The sequence below is a fragment of the Glandiceps talaboti genome, chromosome 8 (genome assembly GCF_964340395.1).
Source record: "Glandiceps talaboti chromosome 8, keGlaTala1.1, whole genome shotgun sequence".
NCBI lineage: Eukaryota > Metazoa > Hemichordata > Enteropneusta > Spengelidae > Glandiceps > Glandiceps talaboti.
In genome coordinates, this window is record NC_135556.1 from 1,062,007 (window position 1) to 1,085,723 (window position 23,717).

General features: G+C 38.5%; 1 protein-coding gene across 1 annotated transcript in view; it reads right to left on the bottom strand.

The window, feature by feature from the left end:
* The window catches only part of LOC144438662 (gem-associated protein 5-like), a 183,025-nt gene that overhangs the window by 22,221 nt on the left and 137,087 nt on the right, over positions 1-23,717 (bottom strand). The window contains exons 17-20 of the mRNA XM_078127810.1: positions 20,147-20,284; positions 10,117-10,264; positions 4,896-5,015; positions 4,217-4,427 (exon numbers count right to left, since the gene is read on the bottom strand). Of these exons, the coding sequence (XP_077983936.1) occupies positions 4,217-4,427; positions 4,896-5,015; positions 10,117-10,264; positions 20,147-20,284 (617 nt within the window). The remainder of the gene's footprint in view (positions 1-4,216; positions 4,428-4,895; positions 5,016-10,116; positions 10,265-20,146; positions 20,285-23,717) is intronic.

A 23,717-nucleotide genomic window follows, 5' to 3' on the forward strand; every position in this document is an offset into this window, starting at 1 on the left:
CCGTTCGCAAAATAAAGTTCAGGATTTTAATTTTTCAAACTGAATACCAAAACATGAACACGGAACACGGAACACGGAATCGTGTCAGTGCATGGATGTACTGCATTATGCAGAAATATATATTTTCGCTACTACTTATTTTCGCGTTTTTGTTTTGTAGCGAAATTAGCAAAAATAAATCTTACACGAACATTTCCAGGTTTACCAGTATTAGTGATGTATCACTAATACATCCATGGTCAGTGTTACTAAGTAAGTTAGCAGTTTCATTGTAGGCTGTAAGTTGTACCGGTAAAAAAAACGATCATCACATCATGTAGGAAGTACAAAAACATAGAACACGTTGTTTTCTTGCTGAATAAACTCACTGAAATAGCAACACGGTCAAATTGCGCATTGCGTCTTCGATTTTGACAGCCACCATTGTTATGATTGAGCTTCACTAGTTCCGTTGAACGTGGCCAGGCGAACGCCGACATCCAATTTGTACAGCGTTTTTACAAAGGGAGCTCGTCAATAACCTACCGAATAATTAACTCAGAAACGTAGTTTAAATACTAACTGATCTAAGAATTACTGTTCAGAAAGACTACGCATCCGTACATAAATACGAATTCATGCGACAAAGATTTCAACTTTACTATTTACTTGTTACAGTGTAGAGGACTTATTATACACATATCATCGTACAACTAATTTTATTGGCTATAATATTAGCTACATTTGAAAGGTCTCACTTGATTGGCTCATCGTTCGCTATTCCCGTTTTCAAGAGACACCCCGCCAGAATAAAGTGCCACGTAGTACAGCAATGGCGCGAGATCGTCTGTTGGGCGACTTTCCCACCGGGTGTGCTTTTCGAAAACTACACAACACATGCTTTTATGACACGGAATCATAGAAAATCTACCCCGTTTCCAAACTAATCGTAATTTTATCGCGAATAGACAACCGGAGTTGGTCAAAATAGCAAATTAAAAATCAAATGAATTTTACTATGACCGTGAATTCATCATATAGCCGGTGGTTTGAATTCTGAGCTCCCTGATATACCTATCGAAAAGTCACTATCCCGTCGGACTACCTGCAATGGGCATTTGGTACATGGTCCTTACAGAAAGTTACTAGACTCGCGGGATAGCGGACCAGTGTGTATGTCGAACCCTTGCCATACGTTACAGCATAGACCCTCCTGGTTACAGTGGTAACACTCGTTCATGTTCGATTACCTTTCATAAAGAAAACACAACGAAATGGTTGAAGTGATCTTTTTTTAAATTTCTTTTCATCACAACAACAAAATCTGCGCGATCAAAAGTGTTGTAAACTAAACCAGAAAGAATTATCGGGCTGGCTAAACTTCCCGATGAACTGGAGTAAGGTTCAAGTCCAAGTAAGCCCCGATAGTACGTGAGAAAATCGTCTGAAACTAGCGATACAACTTTCAAAACGTAACTCGACATGTCTTCATTTGTTAGAGTTATACAATTCAAGACGGGGTTTCACTCGAAAACAACAATTCTGTGAATAATGACACTGAACGCAGCGATTTCTCGGACGATGTTACCACTGCACTGTAACGTATGGCTGACAACGACTTGCTTCTGGGTTAGTCCCTCGTGCATCCGGGTACTTGGGATTGTCGTCCATTACGGCAATTTTGACGCTGTAATTTTGCCACCAATATTGATCGTACAAAAACAAAACTCCATAAATGAACCACAAAGTACTTTCCCTTTCAAAATGTGGTAATTTTAGAAATAGTACTATCGTTTTTATTGACGACTGACTCTGTCAAAAACACTTCAGTTCAGGCATGGAAGACTTCTCACAATGATCATGACCTATGAGGTGCATATACTGGAATGAACCATTCTGTAGGAGGGGTGGTGTGTGAATTAGATTTGATGTTTACAAACCTTTTTCGAACAAATATTTGTCATTTGGGCGCACAATGCGTAGAATTAAGACTACAGCACATATTACATTGCTTGTTTGACGTCAATAGTGTCTTTTGAAAAGTTGCACTTTACCTAAAGTCTCGCGGACTGATTTCCAATATGGCGTCGGTCATTATGCTCATTAACATATTCATTTTTTTTTCAAATTTCAAAAAAAAAATCATAAAAAATAGAAGAGAAGACGTGCTGACTTGAAATTAACAAATCTAAGTAAGCTACCCCCTGTGCATCAACACACCAGATATCAAAGCAATCTGACTTAAAGTTTATGAGGAGTTGATGAAAATGTCATTTTTGGAAAAAAAATCATAAAAAATTGAAAATGGCACAGATCAACTTGGCATGAACAAATCTGAATAGCCTCCCCCCAGGGAACATGCACACCAAATATCGAAGAATTCCGACTGTCACTTTCGGAGTAGATAGTGAAAATATAAAAGTTTGACGGACACCTATGATTCACTCTACTCTCTATACCTCAATACCCACCTATACCTAAAGCTACGCTTTCAGCTTTCGCTGACAGCGGAGCTAAAGAACAGAAAAAAAGAATAGGGTGACCCTAATAAATTGAAGTACGTCAGACAACAATTTAGCATTTCCTGATCATCTGGTTTGTTAAATTTTACAGTTGAAGAAAGATCAATACAGGCGATCATGAGTAAAAATACCCAATACCATACTTCATACTACCGAACTTCAGGCTCCTTTACTTAGTTGAAGTTTTTGCTACACTGTGAAAATTTTATTGCCACATATTCAAACTATGCGAATCTTGTTGTTGTATTCAGAATTGAAACCATTTTCAAAAGAAATGCGATACTAACAATTACTGTATGATACAAAAACGAGACAATATAAACTCGTAGTTTATATACTTTGAGGTAGTTTGTATTTTACAAATAATGTGTTGTAAATTAGAATAATGCTCATAAATGGATAATCGTAGGGTAACTCTTCTTCTTTCGATAAATGGCACACTTCCTACTTTACTAGTATTGGCCATGGAGAATATGATTGAAATTTCATGATAGTCAATGCCACGATCGTACGAACAGAGGCTACAGACGTGACACTGACAGAAGTTCTATCTATCAACACTTCATAGCAATGGATCGCGTACACCAAGGGTGGTTGTGTATAGAAATGGATGTGAAATGATGGTACAACATTGTAACATATTATAAACTGTGCAGTCAAAGTTTGGATTAATTAGTCTGAACTTGCAGTCAGGATGAGTAAGATGTCAATTATCGTCACTGAAGATCAGAGAGAGTCGATCGAGGTGTTTTTCGCCCATTGTGATTGGGATTGGTCATTGTGCAAGACACAGAGAATATCTGTACTCGATGCGCTCATAACTTGGTTTCAAGCAAAGAAGACGGCTAGAATTGACGTCAATGACAAATTTACTTGTTGTAATCGTGTACATGTATATGGCACACTATCGTGATTTTCAGCTATCGTGTTTATTTTGGAGATAATGTAAGCATCATTAGGATTAGTTCGTTTGTGTTACTACATGTTGATTGAAAGCTGCATAGAGTTATCAATGCCAAAGTCGGCGTAGCTTTTCTGACATCTGACCGAAAGTAATTTCAAGAAATGTACCTCAGATTTTCATTCTTATTGAAAATGAATGCGGTAATTACATACGTCATATATTCATAATGACTTGGTCACAGTACGGTAGATGTCAATGGTCGGAACATGTGAACTGCAGTTTAGCAGGAGCTATCGTTAGGTTGTTACCACTTCCCTATTGTTTAGCAAAATGACCACAAAGGGCCTTCACCGTTTACATAGGGGAGGTGGGCCTTTAAAGTCCATATGCACAGGATATTATTTGATGTTTACTGAAAGTTTCAATGAAATTGGCCCAAGTGTATTTTAGATTGAAATGGACACGGATGGACAGACGGATGCACACATACACACATGCACGGATGGACAGACGGACGAAAAGGACCCAACATAGTAGCACCCTCTTAGCTTCGCCATTGGGAGCTAATTCTGATTGGATGATTCCAAAATAGCACAACTATGAGGTATGTGTGCTGGCCACAGCTATGTTAAATGCATATCCATATAAGAGTCATACTTTTCGCAGGGATACAACAAATCTGTGGAAAAAATATACACTGTAACAGGGTTGTTTGGTACATGGCTGTGCTCCTCTTCCTAGCACTAGGATGTGTGTACACCTTCAGGATGTACAAAGTTCTATGTGTATGGCTACATTGTGTAAAACCTACCTTCACATTCCTGTGATTTGAAAGTACATCAAATGCCATCTGCCAATCAGCAGTGTTTTGATACTGATTGGCACACTGAAGAGCCAATGATGATGCCTGTTCAACTTCATTTGCATATAATGCTACCTGGGATGCAATCCTTAATGCTGACAGGTCACCTCTTCTGGCCAATAATCTGACAGCATCACAAATTTGATGAGTTGCCAAGTAACTGTCAAAATGATAAATTGTATGATAAATATGATAAAGAGTACAAGTCATGTACTATTTCAAATCATATCAGATTCTCAATTTGCTTTATGCTTCCTAATATTTTACATTGGATTCTAGAAACATGAAAAATAGTGCCAATGGCACTGTAGTACAACTGTACAGTTTCTGTGTTTAACATTTTTTTATCCACAAGCCTATCCATTCCTGTTGTTACCTATGCAATATAAAACATCATTTTACTGTTAGTTGTTTTATGTTTGGGTGGTATCTTAGTTGCAGTCTTACTATATCATATGTCATCTTTATAATGTTCATCTACTACTAATCCCAGTGTCACATTTATACATGTACGTCATTGTTTCTTTGTTGACATGGGTGTAGTCTTGTTGCTAGGCATATATTTTTTTCATTTCGTAAATACCTTAAACATTTTTTTCATACATGACTTTGCTCAAACCATTCTCACCATTTAGCGGCTTGTTCAAAATTTCCATCATTTTCTAATTGTACAGCCCAAGTCTGATAGAGTTCACACAAGACAGGGTCACTGGGTGATAGTCGCACTTTAGCCACTGCAACAGCTTCTCTGCAAAGAGGTGGAGCAATATATCAATTTATTATCTTTATAAGTTCTCGTTCCCTTTGCTGACAGTCTGCATTATCCAAGCCCTATGACTTCAAAATGTCATTTTAAACTACTTGTTTTACAACCACCAGACTCTAATAACATTGGTTTTAAGAACTCCATCATGAGGATGATTTCACTGATTTTATGAAACAATACCCACAGTAGAAGAGTACAATAAGAAGTGTACATCAAACACATACCCAACATTTCAATTTACTTACTCATATTCTGAATTTTTTGGACAAATATGGCAGCCAATCAGTCATTACTGCAAAGGTCACAAGCCATCTCCAAGTGATGTGTTTTTGTGAACTACTGTATTCTGACATTTGTGTCAGATTTGGTTGAAATCAGTTGATGCATATCATTATGATGATTGTGGGCTATCTGACATTGAAAATAGATGTCAAGGTCAAAGGGCAAGGTTTCATTAGATAGCTTGCCCCATTGATAACGTCCAGTGTTAGTAGGCAAAATGTGAATATGTGTGACAAACATGGCTACCATTCAGCCGTTATCACAAAGGTCACAAAATAAATTAATGTGCATATAATATTTGTGCCAGGATTGGTGAAATACAGTAGGCTAGGGCATATATCAGAGTTGTGCATATACATGTACATTATGGCGATTTTTGGCAATTGACCTTGAAGATAGAGGTCAAATGCAAACTTTAACAATGTTATGCCTATTTCATATTATCTATATTTTCTATAGCCCTGCCATCCACATTTTCTATATCCCTGTCATCCACACTTCCTATAGCCTTGCCGTCCTTATTTTCTATAATCCTGCCATCCACACTTTCTATAGCCCTGCCATCCACACTTTCTATAGCCCTGCCATCGACACTTCCTATAGCCCTGTCATCCACACTTCCTATAGCCCTGCCATCCACACTTTCTATAGCCCTGCCACCCATATTTTCTATAGCCTTGCCATCCACACTTTCTATAGCCCTGCCATCCACACTTTCTATAGCCCTGCCATCCACTTTTTATAGCCCTGCCATCCACACTTTCTATAGCCTTGCCATCCACACTTTCTATAGCCTTGTCGTCCTTATTTTCTATAGCCCTGCCATCCTTATTTCCTATAGCCTTGCCATCCACACTTTCTATAGCCTTGCCATCCACACTTTCTATAGCCTTGCCATCCACACTTTCTATAACCCTGCCATCCACACTTTCTATAGCCCTGCCATCCACGTTTTCTATAGCCTTGCCATAGCCTTGCCATCCACACTTTCTATAGCCCTGCCATCCACTTTCTATAGCCCTGCCATCCACACTTTCCATAGCCCTGCCATCCACACTTTCTATAGCCTTGCCATTCACACTTTCTATAGCCCTGCCTGCCATTCATGCTTGCCATCCACACTTTCTATAGCCCTGCCATCTACACTTTCTATAGCCCTGCCACCCATATTTTCTATAGCCCTGCCATCCACACTTTCTATAGCCTTGCCATCCACACTTTCTATATAGCCTTGCCATCCACACTTTCTATAGCCCTGCCATCAACTCTTTCTATAGTCCTGCCATTCACACTTTCTATAGCCCTGCCACCCATATTTTCTATAGCCTTGCCACCCATATTTTCTATAGCCTTGCCGTCCTTATTTTCTATAGCCCTGCCATCCACACTTTCAATAGCCCTGCCATCCACGGTTTATATAGCCTTGCCATCCACTCTTTCTATAGCCCTGCCATCCACACTTTCTATAGCCCTGCCATCCATACTTTCTATAGCCTTGCCATTCACACTTTCTATAGCTCTGCCATCCACTTTCTATAGTCCTGCCTGCCATTCATGCTTGCCATCAACACTTTCTATAGCCTTGCCATCCACACTTTCAATAGCCCTGCCATTTACACTTTCTATAGCCCTGCCATCCACACTTTCTATAGCCTTGCCATCCACATTTTCTATATAGCCTTGCCATCCACACTTTCTATAGCCCTGCCATCCACACTTTCTATCGCCTTGCCATCCACACTTTCTATAGCCTTGCCATCCACTCTTTCTATAATCCTGCCATCCACACTTTCTATAGCCCTGCCACCCATATTTTCTATAGCCTTGCCGTCCTTATTTTCTATAGCCCTGCCATCCACACTTTCTATAGCCCTGCCATCCACACTTTCTATAGCCTTGCTATAGCCTTGCCATCCACACTTTCTATAGCCCTGCCATCCACACTTTCTATAGCCCTGCCATCCACACTTTCTATAGCCTTGCCATTCACACTTTCTATAGCCCTGCCTGCCATTCATGCTTGCCATCAACACTTTCTATAGCCTTGCCATCCACACTTTCTATAGCCCTGCCATCTACACTTTCTATAGCCCTGCCACCCATGTATTCTATAGCCCTGCCATCCACACTTTCTATAGCCTTGCCATCCACACTTTCTATATAGCCTTGCCATCCACACTTTCTATAGCCTTGCCATCCACTCTTTCTACAGCCCTGCCATCCACACTTTCTATAGCCCTGCCACCCATATTTTCTATAGCCTTGCCACCCATATTTTCTATAGCCTTGCCGTCCTTATTTTCTATAGCCCTGCCATCCACTTACTATAGCCCTGCCATCCACACTTTCTATTGCCCTGCCACCCATACTTTCTATAGCTTTGCCATCCACACTTTCTATAGCCTTGCCATCCACACTTTCTGTAGCCCTGCCATCCACACTTTCTGTAGCCCTGCCATCCACACTTTCTATTGCCTTGCCACCCATATTTTCTATAGCCTTGCCATCCACACTTTCTATAGCCTTGCTATCCACACTTTCTATAGCCTTGCCATCCACACTTTCTATAGCCCTGCCAGCCACACTTTCTATAGCCCTGCCATCCACACTTTGTATTGCTTTGCCACCCATATTTTCTATAGCCTTGCCATCCACACTTTCTATAGCCTTGCCATCCACACTTTCTATAGCCTTGCCATCCACACTTTCTATAGCCCTGCCATCCACACTTTCTGTAGCCCTGCCATCCACACTTTCTATTGCCTTGCCACCCATATTTTCTATAGCCTTACCATCCACACTTTCTATAGCCTTGCCATCCACACTTTCTATAGCCCTACCATCCACACTTTCTATAGCCCTGCCAGCCACACTTTCTATAGCCCTGCCATCCACACTTTCTATTGCCTTGCCACCCATATTTTCTATAGCCTTGCCATCCATATTTTCTATAGCCTTGCCATCCACACTTTCTATAGCCTTACCATCCACACTTTCTATAGCCTTGCCATCCACACTTTCTATAGCCCTACCATCCACACTTTCTATAGCCCTGCCAGCCACACTTTCTATAGCCCTGCCATCCACACTTTCTATTGCCTTGCCACCCATATTTTCTATAGCCTTGCCATCCACACTTTCTATAACCTTGCCATCCACACTTTCTATAGCCTTGCCATCCACACTTTCTATAGCCTTGCCATCCACTTTCTATAGCCTTACCATCTACTCTTTCTATAGCCCTGCCATCCACACTTTCTATAGCCCTGCCACCCATATTTTCTATAGCCTTGCCACCCATATTTTCTATAGCCTTGCCGTCCTTATTTTCTATAGCCCTGCCATCCACACTTTCTATAGCCCTGCCATCCACACTTTCTATAGCCTTGCCATCCACACTTTCTATAGCCTTGCCATCCACTTTCTATAGCCTTACCATCTACTTTTTCTATAGCCCTGCCATCCACACTTTCTATAGCCTTGCCACCCATATTTTCTATAGCCTTGCCGTCCTTATTTTCTATAGCCTTGCCATCCACACTTTCTATAACCTTGCCATCCACACTTTCTATAGCCTTGCCATCCACACTTTCTATAGCCTTGCCATCCACTTTCTATAGCCTTACCATCTACTCTTTCTATAGCCCTGCCATCCACACTTTCTATAGCCCTGCCACCCATATTTTCTATAGCCTTGCCACCCATATTTTCTATAGCCTTGCCGTCCTTATTTTCTATAGCCCTGCCATCCACACTTTCTATAGCCCTGCCATCCACACTTTCTATAGCCCTGCCATCTACACTTTCTATAGCCTTGCCATCCACACTTTCTATAGCCCTGCCATCCACACTTTCTATTGCCTTGCCACCCATATTTTCTATAGCCTTGCCATCCACACTTTCTATAGCCTTGCCATCCACACTTTCTGTAGCCCTGCCATCCACACTTTCTGTAGCCCTGCCATCCACACTTTCTATTGCCTTGCCACCCATATTTTCTATAGCCTTGCCATCCACACTTTCTATAGCCTTACCATCCACACTTTCTATAGCCTTGCCATCCACACTTTCTATAGCCCTACCATCCACACTTTCTATAGCCCTGCCAGCCACACTTTCTATAGCCCTGCCATCCACACTTTCTATTGCCTTGCCACCCATATTTTCTATAGCCTTGCCATCCACACTTTCTATAGCCTTACCATCCACACTTTCTATAGCCTTGCCATCCACACTTTCTATAGCCCTACCATCCACACTTTCTATAGCCCTGCCAGCCACACTTTCTATAGCCCTGCCATCCACACTTTCTATTGCCTTGCCACCCATATTTTCTATAGCCTTGCCATCCACACTTTCTATAGCCTTGCCATCCACACTTTCTATAGCCTTGCCATCCACACTTTCTATAGCCCTGCCATCCACACTTTCTATTGCCTTGCCACCCATATTTTCTATAGCCTTGCCATCCACACTTTCTATAGCCTTGCCATCCACACTTTCTATAGCCTTGCCATCCACACTTTCTATAGCCCTGCCATCCACACTTTCTATTGCGTTGCCACCCATATTTTCTATATAGCCTTGCCATCCACACTTTCTGTAGCCCTGCCATCCACGTTTTCTATAGCCGTGCCATCCCATTTTCTATAGCCCAACTTGTTCACCAAGTTTCATCACTAATTGCACAAAATGGCCCTTACGCATCCCTTCAGTTACCTGGCATATTGTAGTATTATTTAATGTGGGATGAATATAAACCTACTAAATCACTAATTAATAGGGTAGGAGATATAATTACTTCAAAAGCTTGTTTTCCTTCAGCATATTGATTGCCTCATAGACTTTATGGCATGCTAGGTAGTATGACACGGCTTTGATGTAGACTTCTTGAGTACATAGTTGATTAGCGTATGCCTCTACCATCTGTAGCCATAGACTATGACCACCTATTAAAAAAGGCAACAATATTCTCAGTTAAATTGTGTGCAGTGTTTAAATGAATGCCATAGCTTTTATTGTGCGCAGTGTTTAAATGAATAGTTTTTATTGTGTGCAGTGTTTAAATGAATACAGTTTTTATTGTGTGCAGTGTTTAAATGAATACAGTTTGTATTGTGTGCAGTGTTTAAATGAATAGTTTTTATTGTGTGCAGTGTTTAAATGAATAGTTTTTATTGTGTGCAGTGTTTAAATGAATATAGTTTTTATTGTGTGCAGTGTTTAAATGAATGCACAGTTTGTATTGTGTGCAGTGTTTAAATGAATGTAGAAAGTTTGTATTGTGTGCAGTGTTTAAATGAATAGTTTTTATTGTGTGCAGTGTTTAAATGAATAGTTTTTATTGTGTGCAGTGTTTAAATGAATGCACAGTTTGTATTGTGTGCAGTGTTTAAATGAATGTAGAAAGTTTGTATTGTGTGCAGTGTTTAAATGAATGCCGTTTTTATTGTGTGTAGTGTTTAAATGAATGCACATAGGTTTTATTGTGTGCAATGTTTAGATGAATGCACAATGTTTTTATTGTGTACAGTGTTTAAATGAATGCACATAGTTTTTATTGTGTGCAGTGTTTAGATGAAAGCACATAGTTTTTATTGTGTGCAGTGTTTACATGAATGACATGTGACATGGCTTTTATTATGAATAATTAATTAATTATTTTATATGACAGTACTTTGGAATAACTTTCTAAGTATAGTACCTTTGTATAAGTTTCTAAGTATAGTACATTGGAATAAGTTTCTAAGTGTAGTACATGTCTAAGTATAGTACCATTGTATAAGTTTCTAAGTATAGTACCATTGTATAAGTTTCTAAGTATGGTACCTTTGTATAAGTTTCTCAGTATGGTACCATTGTATAAGTTTCTAAGTATAGTACCTTGGAATAAGTTTCTAAGTATAGTACATTGGAATAAGTTTCTAAGTATAGTACCTTTGTATAAGTTTCTAAGTATGGTACCTTGGAATAAGTTTCTAAGTATACTACCTTCGTATAAGTTTCTAAGTATAGTACCTTCGTATAAGTTTCTAAGTATAGTACCTTCGTATAAGTTTCTAAGTATAGTACCTTTGAATAAGTTCATTCATTCTTTTCACTCTTTTCTGCATATCCTTATTTCTGAGATGAATCTAAAGAGTTACCGATTTTTAATTATGGGAAACATTGGTGCTTAACATATGAATTTGAATGCCTTGATTGGTGAAGCAAGACTCTATATAGAACAACAGCATATAAAGAACCTAGATTGAATTTATATCTAGTATTACCAAGGGTATGAGGCAACAATTCTGGTGTCTATAACAATATTGAATAACATGAATAAAGACAACATCAAAATGTTTTGTCAAGTTCTTGTTTATAATTATTTCAGTATATTGAATTGATAATTAATATCTAATTATAATTATACACAGAGAAATACATAATTAACTTGATCGAATCGCGTTGGAATATAAATAGAATATGCGTGACGCTGCGCTGTGGAGTGTACTGATTTATATCGCCCCCAACGGTCATATAATTTACTTCTCTCTGTTGTCGCGCGATCGCGAGCTTGAATGATTCGAATCTTGGCAAACGTCCATGAAAGTACTGGAATTTGAAAATTCAACCTCCATGAGCTCAGCATTTGCTCAATTTGCTCAATTTGCTAAAAAAGAAGGGGTAGGACACTTTGGTGTTCTTTTTCATCGTATGCATTAAACCACATCACCCTTATTCACAGACGCTTTCTGTTTCGGGCAAAATTATGAGTATTTGTTTAATCAGTCAAATGATGTTGTTACGTTTTCTCCTTCATTCAAAGTGTATATTTTGAAGAGACACAGATATGGCGACTATTTAATGATTATTTTTACGTAATTTTTACCTTCCGTAAGGAAGGTTATAATATACTGATGAAGTCTGTGTGTCTGTGTGTGTGTCTGTATCACCATTTCCGAAAAAACAGCTGCATCAATTCAAACAAAATTTCATAGACATGTTCTGTAGGGTAATGGCCAGAACTGATTAGGTTTTGATAATAATCCGATGAATATCAATGACCAATTTGAGTAATTAATCGATCGAACGAGTATAAAGTTGGCATCAGATTCAGATTCAGATTCAGGTAGCGTTATCTTATGAACGTTATATTGAGCGTCAGATGGCCTCAGATCCGAATCTGAATCTGACACCAACTTTATACTCGTGCTCTACACTACTGAGAAAGACTCTGTATTCAGGGGTTTCGTGCCAACCTTATTTTGTGTTTCCCTTGGATCTGCACTCTGCATTGGCTGCACAAACACGAGAAAAAAGAAGACCGAGGCAGGGTATTTAAGTGATTCAAACTCACCAGAAAACAATTTTTTTCTTGGCCTTAAAATAGGTTTACATTGAGCGCGGAGTTCACAAACAGGTGAAATATTTATCATCGTTTCAATTTCGTCAAATATGGACTTATCATTTTCAAATTTCATACACTAATGCGCAGATGAATAGAGAAATCGTGTCTTTTTAGATTTTCGATTAGAAGTTTAGGAAGTATTATATCGTCCTCGAATCGTCTCCTTTTTACCGTGTTCTTTTCCGATTTCTCTTGATAACAAACTACTGCTGTTTGTTGCAAGGCTTGTACATAATCATTTATCTAGCTCTGTATCTCAGGATATAAATACACTCTCACATATTTATCAAGTGTAATAATCTATAATTTACACCCAAATGTGTGTGGTCAAAATATGGAAAATAGACCAAGCCTCGCCTAGCCTATGAAGAAAATTTTGTGACAATGTATCAATAATGGTGACTATACATTGACCTCTACATAATTAGTGTACAGTGAGGGCGCGCCACTCAACAAAATCTTGAGAATGTGTAAACTCATGGTGGGACAGAAGGAAGTTCAACACTCACATGCCATATCCCAGGTATGTAGGGGATCACGAAAGCCGAGTGAAGTCGAGGATGGCAAGCTTTCCTGTGCTGAGAATAGGAGGCGTGGCGGGCATTTGAACAACATTTTTGACAACTAACTTTCATTGGGACTTGATGAATCACAGATAGAGAGCTAAATTTCTTGCATAAATCCTTACGCATAAAGGCATTCAGTTTAAATCTGGTATGAAAATAATATAGACTGGAATCGACTGTGTGTTCGAGCCTACTGCAACTCTTCGGCACCAAATATTGATTAAACCAAGATATTAATTGTGTTTTTGTTTATTTCCCTCGCAAAAGATGCAACGTTTCGGTGCTTCAGTTCAAATAATATGCTGCTTCGGCAATCTGTTTTAATGTCCTGCAAACTCCATAATGTACTGCAGCATACGAAAAATATATCTCACCATAAGAGGGCAGCAGGTGGTATCAAGCTTCGAGAGAAAATTCATGGATCACATGTTCGATTTGAAGCATCCTGATTGGTTTATTCGATGCCCCGTCCCACCCCTCTGTATTACTAGTTTAAGCAAGGAATGCGTTTGAGCTCGAGCACGACAATCAGCGCATCAGCTGTTGTGAGCGCACTAAGCGTCGAGTTTGCACCATGTCTCTCCATATACTTTCTTTTCCTTTATTCGTTTTAGGAGTCTTCCATATTTATATAAACCTTTTCTGCGATTATTAAAAATGTTTCATTTTTTAAAAGACCAGAAAGTGTACAAGTACATACATATAATCATTTCTGGCCTCATACCCAAAATAACAAATATGTGTAGACGTGTATAATGAGTGTAAGGTGGTGATTTTGAATCATAGATTCTTTAGTTTACTGTACTAGTGACCTTTTGATGAATGGTGATGACAGGTATACATGTAGGTCTGGGACCTTTTTATGATGACAGTGTGCTAATTTACATGTCTACAGCTAAACATTTGTTGGACTTTGTGTGTACCCAATCATCGTTAAGGAGACCCCTATAAATACTCTCGAAGCCAGTGATCACATGCTTCTCCTAACTTTGAACATCAAGGCCTGAAGGTGGATACTGCTAGCGACAAGTGAGCTAGACCATCATGCAATGCGATTTGTATGCTTGCAGATACCGTCAGAGGAGGCCATCTTAAATCTCATATCTTCACTATACTACTACATGCAATACTTTAAAGCCTAGCAGAGGGCGGAAGTTCACCATCCTCATTCAAAACAAGTTATTTCTAGAAATTGAAATTCTGCTATTTTTAGTACTTTTTGAATTTTTTTCCTACGGCATATCTATCGTAAACCACAGTAATATTAATAAAATGACATTTTTGGTCAAATTTAGGTGCTTTTTCGATTCTCTTAATTCATAAACTTATGATGTTGTCGGTAAAGCCACTACATGTGACAATCAGCTGAAATGTAAACAAACTACGTTTGCACATTTGTATTCGTGCATTTATTGTCATTTTTAGACTAATTTTCCTGAAAATTCACAAATTTTGGGATTTTTGTCACATTTTAAAGTTGTCTGTCTCTACGTTTTTCAAAATCCATGAACGAAGAATTGTAGTACGTGTGAATACGAATCGAATGATATACTGGGTGCTTAGGCACGTAGTGAATTCCTTGACGAAGATAGGATTTGAACGTAGTCATTGCAGTCGTATAGAATTTTCGAAAATGTTATGTCACCATGCATGACAACCATGGGACAGCAGGTTCGTACATCGTCAACAGGTATGTTCTATATAAAGCATTTATCCCCAAAAATCAGTGAATTACGTGATGTTACAAACCAAGGCTTTCGAGAGAAAATAAATTTGTAACCGTGAAAAAATGTTTCTGTAGTTTTATTAATTGTAAATGTGAGACAGTGAGCAGCAGGGTCGTAAATCTTTACCTGTATTTTCTATGGACAATCGGTGCCGCGGCGGTGCACCTAGACGGTGTAACGCGTATCATGCTAGGCACAACATTAGTCAAGTTATGTGTACACCGTATGCTTGTAATGGCAATGCTGTCACTCGGTAAATTGTAACATGTGCTAATATTATATTCTGGCCTTTGAGTGAGAAATGAGATCAATTGAATAAAATGTATAACTGTAAGTAAATGTATGTACTTTTACTACTAGAATATTGATTGCTATTGTGGGATGGCTGGGTTGTAAATCCTCGTATGTTCTACAAAAAAGTGACGTGCACGGTGCATATACCCGGACGCCGTCATCACACAGGCCGCATGTTTTGTACAGTAGTGTAAACATCTTGGTAATTACGCTCTAACTTTCGAGCAATCAACCCGGAGAAATAAAATTCAGCCAATAAAGTTATAACTGTGAATTGACTAATTCAAAATAACATCAAATGAAGTGTAACGACTGTGGTCAGACACGTGGGGTGCGTCTGTGTCAAGGGGATCTAGATCTGTGTAAAAAATGTGCCGCAAAGCGATTCCCACAGGCAAGTTCAAGTACGCCTCAAGACAAAGCAAAGATGGCCGACAAAGAAGATGGAAATGACCTTTCACAGATTATGTCACACCTGGCTGCTCTTAATGAGAAGGTGGATGAGATACCAACCCTGGCAAATAAAATAGATGAACTGCAAGCCTCTGTCGAATACATCAGCAGCTTCTTCGACATGTATAAGAAAAGAATGGACAGAATGGAGGAAGACAATAAAACCCTGAAAGATCAACTCGCGTCAGCCACTGCCAAGGTAACCACAATGGATCGTCAACTTCAAGATTTGCAACAATATACGAGACGCAATAATCTAGAAATCCACGGCATACAGGAACAGCCTGGTGAAGATACTGATACTTTGGTCATGAAAGTTGCCACTGCTACTGGAATCAGAATCTCCCAGACTGACATCGACATCAGTCATCGGCTCCCTTCAAGACGTCAAGGTAATACCAAACCATCTACCATTATAGTACGATTCACACGAAGGACAGTACGAAATAATATATACAATGCAAGGAAAAACATCAAGAATAAGTCAACAAGGGACATGAACATTGATAACTTCGACCAGAACCGCGTTTACATCAATGAAAATCTCAGCCTGACTAACAAACAGATATTTTACAAGGCAAATGAAAGAAAGAAGATGAAGAAGTGGAAGTTTATTTGGACTAATAAAGGGAAGATTTTTGTTAAGAAGAGTGAAGAGGAGAGAGCGATTATGATAAGTTCAGAAGGCGACATAGAGCAAATGATCTAAAGTGTAGAGTGAATAAAAAGTCATGACATTGTAGAACTTATGGATAGAACACAAGGTAACACAGAATCATCAACTTTTAAATACACTTGTAACACATACTCATTGGACCAATTTAAATCTAGCAGCACTAGCTCAAATTTTATTTGTCAAAATCACTTCTTTTCTGCTCTTCACGTAAATGTAAGGTCAATTGCAAAACATTTCGACGACTTAGTTTCTCTCATGTCTACCCTTCAACAAAAGTTTTCAGTTCTTGCTTTAACAGAGACATGGTTACATAATGATTCTGATTGCTGTTTGTATAACATTCCAACATATGAACTCGTCACTTGTAGCCGTGAATATTCTAAAGGTGGCGGTGTTGCTATGTATATTCATGAGTCCTTGTCTTTTTCACGCATCAACACCTTGCATATTGACAATTGTGAATCTCTTTTTGTAGAAATATTTTCCACACATGACAAGTTGGTTGTTGGTGTTATCTATAGGAAACCAAACACGTCCACTCAGGAATTTTTGAATAGCCTAGACAAGTGTTTAAATTTTATGTCATCTAGGAACAAAAAATGTGTACTTCTTGGCGATTTCAATATTGACCTTAGTTGTAACACCAACACCTCTGCTAATTTCATTTCTCTTCTTCACAGTTACAATTTTGAGCAAACCATTAATACTCCTACTAGAACAACTGAAAGCACAAATACCACCATTGACTTAATAATTACCAATATTACAGACCATTTTATTGATTGTGGCACTCTACTTGCAGATATCAGCGACCATTTCCCAATTTTTACTTTTCTAAATAATCTTGGTAATTCCTTTTCTCAAACCAACTCTTTGCTCAAAACCGACTTCTCTTCTTATAACCGTGACGACTTTCTTTCGGAACTAGGCAATGTTTCCTGGCAGCCCGTTTATAACTGTACAAACCCCAATGATGCTTACCAGATCTTCTGTGACATTTTCAGTGCTGTTTATTCCAAGCATGCGCCCATCAAACAGTCCAAAACAAAGCCTAAAGCTATCCGTAAGCCATGGATGACAAAGGGATTGCTCATCTCTGTTCGTAAGAAACATAATTTATTCGCCAAAACTAAAAGGTCGCCAAATAATTTCAACATTTGTACCTATTATAAGCGATATCGCAATATCTTGACAAAGGTGCTCAAGTCCGCCAAACACCATCATTATCACCAAAAATTTCACAGTGCATCGGGCAACCCAAACAAACTCTGAAGTATAATCGGTGAAGTCCTGACAAAGAAAGGTAGTAAAATGACCTCACCAAAACAAATAAAAGACGATGACAACCCGGACAGGCTTTTAACGGATAAAGAAAGGATTGCCGAAAAGTTCAATAGTTTCTTCACAAATATTGGCCCAAACCTAGCTTCATCCATAACATCGCCTGTAAGTTTCCACCATTTCCTTGGTGATAGTCATCCCCATTCATTCTTCTTCCACCCTGTCATTGATAATGATATAGTCAAGATAATTAAACGCATGGACCCATGTAAAGCCATGGGACACGATCACATTCACCCGAAGGTAGTCATCGATGCAAGTCCTGTTATTTCTGGTCCTCTAGCATATATTGTAAACTGTTCTTTAGCTACTGGCATCTTTCCAGATGCTCTTAAGTTTGCAAAGATCACTCCTATCTATAAAAAAGGATGTGCACTAGATGTAGGCAACTATAGGCCGATCTCCATTTTACCTACACTTAGCAAAGTTATCGAGTCAGTTGTCAAGGACCAGCTGTTATCTTTTCTGGACAAATTCAACATTCTTATCAGTACTCAGTATGGCTTTCGAAAGCAGTATAGCACCAAACTTGCACTTGCTGACCTAGTATCTGATCTCTCCGATAAAATGGATGATGGATACACTACCTTCGGTATATTTATTGACCTAAAAAAAGCTTTTGACACGATTGATCATGAATAAACTCACTATTAACTTAGATAAAACCAATAACTTTGGTGAAATAAAGATTCATTCATTCATTCATTCATGTTTATACTTTTAATAGTCTAAATTGTGATTATGATACGGCAGGACCAGGGTCGCAAACCACGATAAGTAAACGATGTATGCCCAGATGCTATACAGAGAGCAAATAAACTTAGACCCACGTACGCTACGCTATGCATGCACCACAGCTCGGTAAATTATGTGTACTAAACCCTGGCTTTTGAGCAAAAAGAAAGAGACAAATAAATTCATGACTGAGTAAATTTTATTTCTTTTTAATGATTACTTTGGGACAGCAGGAACAACGCGATAGCCGTCAGATATTTTCTTCAAAAGTGACATATGCAACGTAATGCATGTGTAGAACCAACAACAATGTATGTGTCGGCGCCGCGCCTTCGATCTCCGAGCATACAAATCATACTGCATTTTGGGTAATCTGACGTGCCGTGTAGCGTGGTGCTGCTGACTTGCTGGCTACTGGGTGCTGCTGCATGGGCGTGTATTACTCCACAACAAGAACTCAACCTACACCAACGGGACACTACGTTAATTTGCTAATGGACTATGGACATTGACTGTACTTAGTACCGTGTAAAAGGGGTGAGTTCATGACTTGCGGATAATTGTATACAAGACAATACGGACTGGCTGACAGCCATTTGAGCTTCACATTTCGCGTGTACAACCGTTTGCTGCCTCATGGACTAGAATTCGCTAAAGAATTAGTACCTGTCATCACTATAACTATGCATTTATAAGCTGTGTTCTTTATTTTGTACAACCTGACAAGTGTATCAGGGGATATGTATAGCACGTTCCTATTCAGTTAATGTAATATTATTTCATGGGCAAATACAGTATTATCAATTGATATGTTGTTCTCTGTCGCTTCATTTATACAATACTCCATTCTATCCTTTAGTTGTATGTGTCACTCAGCCATCTTGTGACAATGAGTTTATTAAAATATACTACAAATAAAGAAGTAAGTATGTAAATGTGGCTCATAGCTAACTTGGGCCTTTATTTAATACCTTTATATCATTTTCAATTTGGGATTTCACCAGAATTGTTGCCTCGTGCCCCTGGTGTTACATGGAAATTACAATTATTAAGAATTTCATTGAAGTGTTACATATTGAACTGGGATCTTGAGACCACTGTATCATATCTCTTGAATAGATCTCAGAATTCATTGGAAGTTAGTTGAATTAGACTCTAGAATTTTAATATTGTACTTTGAATTGCATTTACTTGTATGCTTAGTATAGGTCATTATTCAAAGCATATTGCAAAGTTGATATTCCTCTTACTATTTGAATCAATTGATGACACATGCACAGGTTTTTTGATGTACCTAAATATATGTATTGAGGATATTTGTGTACATATTCATATTTTTGGTGTAATGATAGATGTGAGCATTGAAAACCCTGAGACTTTGTGTGGTTGTCGTTTCTTCCAAACTGTGCACTCAAAACTTGTATCCAAATGAATAAAAGATAACATATAGCCAATATTTGTTTACAAAGCTGGGTAACAGGAAATCGATTACACCAAGAAGTGTTCAAATATCACAGGGCAATTATTTATCACCTTTCTACTGGTTCACTTAGATCAGACAGATTCAAGCAGAAATGTTAAAACAATAGTTTTTATTTTGATCGGTTTATATGGTACTGAAGGTCACAAACAAAATCAGCACTAACCTAAGGGTGCTAATGACACCAACCAATCATTTAGCTGTCCTTGCTCCTTGGCAACCTGTAAAGCTTTACCAATGTTTCCCTTCCAGATCTCCAGATGCAGGTAATTTTCTAGATTGCCTTGTTCTAGGTGGTAAGAACCTGAAACCAACCAGTCAATATTGTATATCAACCAAACTTTTAAACATACACTTTAGGCTCTCTATATTGTTTGATGCAATGTACATGTAGCATAGACACGAACAAAGTGCCATATGTAAAGTAGAGAAAAAATAGCGCCAATGGCATTGTAGCACAACTGTACAGTTTAAAAAAAATATTTATGCACATGCTGATCCACGCTATGCATATAGGTGTTCATTTGCTGAATGATTATCCAGTTGCCTATCCAGCCCTGTTGTTATCTTTGCAATACATGCAGTCATTTTGCTGTTACTATGGGCATGGTGATGTTGCTAGACATATTTGCATACATTCTTTGAATCTTCATTCACTTGTCTATGAATCCGTTATCTTTGCAATATACATGTACATCATCATATGGCTTGGTGTGGGCGTTGCTATGGGCGTGGTCTTGTTGCTAGGCATATTCAAATACACTTTTTGAATGTTTGTTCACTTGTCTAAGAATCCCTGTTACATTTATGGAAAACACCATCCTTGGCTGTTGCTATGAGCGTAGTCATGGTTGCTAGGGATATTTGCATACATTTTTAAAATCTGTATTCACTTACCTACCCATTGTTTTGAACCATAACTGCAGAATAATACCTCCAGAAATATCCCCATGTTTCAACCCCATTCACCATGCAGTTTCAAGAAAAATGTTTTTTTTTACCAAATTTAAGATTTGTTGACCTAATTTGCATATTGGTAATGAGGTCACCATGTTGTAAAAACAGCTTCATCTACACATCCCAAGATGCATTTCTCGTTACATTTCATCCCAATCTGCTCAAGTGGTTTTGGAATTAAAGATTTTAGACCAAAAGACTTTTTTAGACCTAATTTGCATATTACTGATGGAATCATCATGTCTTGTCCCTCTACTCCTGGTTACATCACTGACTTGATTAACAGTAAACCCGCAGCTCATTCATTTTGCTCAAATAACAAAAGTCTACTTCATGTACCCCTCAGTAATTCTTAATTTAACCCCCCCACCCCCCCCCCCCCACCCCCCAAGAATGTTCCCACCGAATTTCAGGCCGATCTGTTTCTTTGACCAAAAATCACATATTTTTTACCCACATCACACATCAATGGTAACTAAGATCATTTTGATTTGAACAATTTTCCAACTAGACACCCAAGGTAATATACCTACCAAATATGGCAATTGGTCCAGCTGTATTTGACTTTAAGTTGTGTACAGACAGACAGACAGACTTTGACATGCCTATTGCACTACTAAATCTTATCAGTTCAGTTGGGCTAAAAAAAACACGTCTCAATTACATGTAATTAACAAATAATGGTAATATTATGAATAACTGTAACAGTTGAAATAACTACTAAACAAGTGACCTATCGGTCGAAATAGCTCCATTGTTTGTTTGTTTTTTGTTCTTTTTATTTGTAACATGTGTAGAAGTAGTTCTGCGGTTCAGCTCTTCCATTATGAAGTTTTGTTTTAGCAAAGTAATAAAGTGGTTAGTGGTTTCATATGATGACTCACACACACATTACAGAACACATTTCACACAGAAAATTGGTAAAATATTGTACTTTTAAAATATAGTCACCATTTCACAAAAACGCTATTGTTGGGCCTAATAAAAACAATTGAGTGGTTCTGGTTACGCTCAATTTTAGAATACAAATGTAGGTTTGGTAGGTAGATTTTTATTTTCTAAATAATGGAAAACCATAACTAGACACTCAAAAGATGTATGCTCGGACGCTTTGCAGAGCAGATAAATTTAGACCTACGCTATGCTATTACATGCACCTTGGAGTAATTATACAGTTAATTACTCCAAGCATGCACCAACAACTCTGTAAATTATGTGTATTGAATTCTGGCTTTTGAGCTAAAAGAAAGAGACAAACAAATTTATGACTGAATAAATTTTATTTCTTTTTAATGATTACTTTGGGGCAGCAGGGATGAAAGCCATAAGATGTTTTCTTCAAAAGTGACGTATACAACGTAATGCCTGTGTAGAACCAACAACAATGTATGTGTCATCGCCTTCGATCTCCTCGCATACAAATCATACTGCATTTTGTGGATTTTGATGTGCCGTGTAACTCAAGAAATACGCTCACTTCACAAAAAAGCACCAACTGTCGATGACGTCACACCAAATGTTGCAAGTTTCAACCAGCCAAGCAAGCAAATAGCTGCCACTCCACGTACAAACATAGACACAACACATCATCAATCACTCGCTAATTTATCTCGGCTGAAAGAATTGATGAATGCTGATGCCTACCTACAACAACAACTCCAGTCATCACAAAATCAGTACATCCCTCCAGCATTACAACAACTTAGCAGCACTTCAGCCTGCACATCTACAACCAGTGGTAAGTCAATCAGAAAAGACAAAGTGAAATATTCTATCAATTGGCCTTATATGGAAGCACAACCTCACCCTACCGGTGCAGGTAAAGAAATTATGTATGACTTCTTATCCATTAGTGAATTCGTAGAGGGCTACACTGCCATCTTACTGTCAACAAGTGTAACCAACACAGAAAAGTCACTACATCTTCAGCACCTCAACGGCTCATGAAATACGCCACAGTATATCCATGGATGCAGTCCTGCAGTATCATTGGGCATACCTACAAGATATAGAGTATGGACATCACACTTGGAAGGATGAGCCCAACAACCTAAAGGAAATCTTCCTCTTCCCAAGAGCCAATGAGAAAGCCAAGTTCAAGCCTTGGCCAACAACATCAGAGAACTCACAACACTGAGGATAATACCACTCAATCATGATAATGCATATTTTCCTCCTAACACTCCATGTTCACAGCCATTTCCTTTCAGTACTGAGGTTAATATTTTCAACAATCACACCCAAATTAATCCACAGGTCAATGACCACAATAGTGTAAAACAAGTAATGACATAGATTGGGTTTTAAGGAACTGGCAGTTTATGTTATCATTTTCAAACCTGGTTAATGTTGTTTGGCCTCATATGGTTGTTTTTGATATCACTACTCTGTTCAAGCATGTCCGAGTTATGGCTTTGAACATGAAAACTGCGCCAACAAAATGGCTGCCAGGCAGCCATATCGGATTGTATCACGACGAAAATGGATATGCACATGTATGTCATAGAACACTGTGCTAATACCAACTTTGAATGAGATATGTTCAAGCATGTCTGAGTTATGGCTTTGGACATTGAAAATTCGCAAACAAAATGGCTGCCAGGCAGCCATATTGGATCATATCACGACAACAATGAATATGCACATGTATGTCATATAACACTGTCCTAATAGCAACTTTGAATGAGATCTGTTCAAGCATTTCTGAGTTATGGCTTTGGACAGGGAAAATTCGCAATCAAAATGACTGCTACGCGGCCATATTGGATCGTATCATAAAA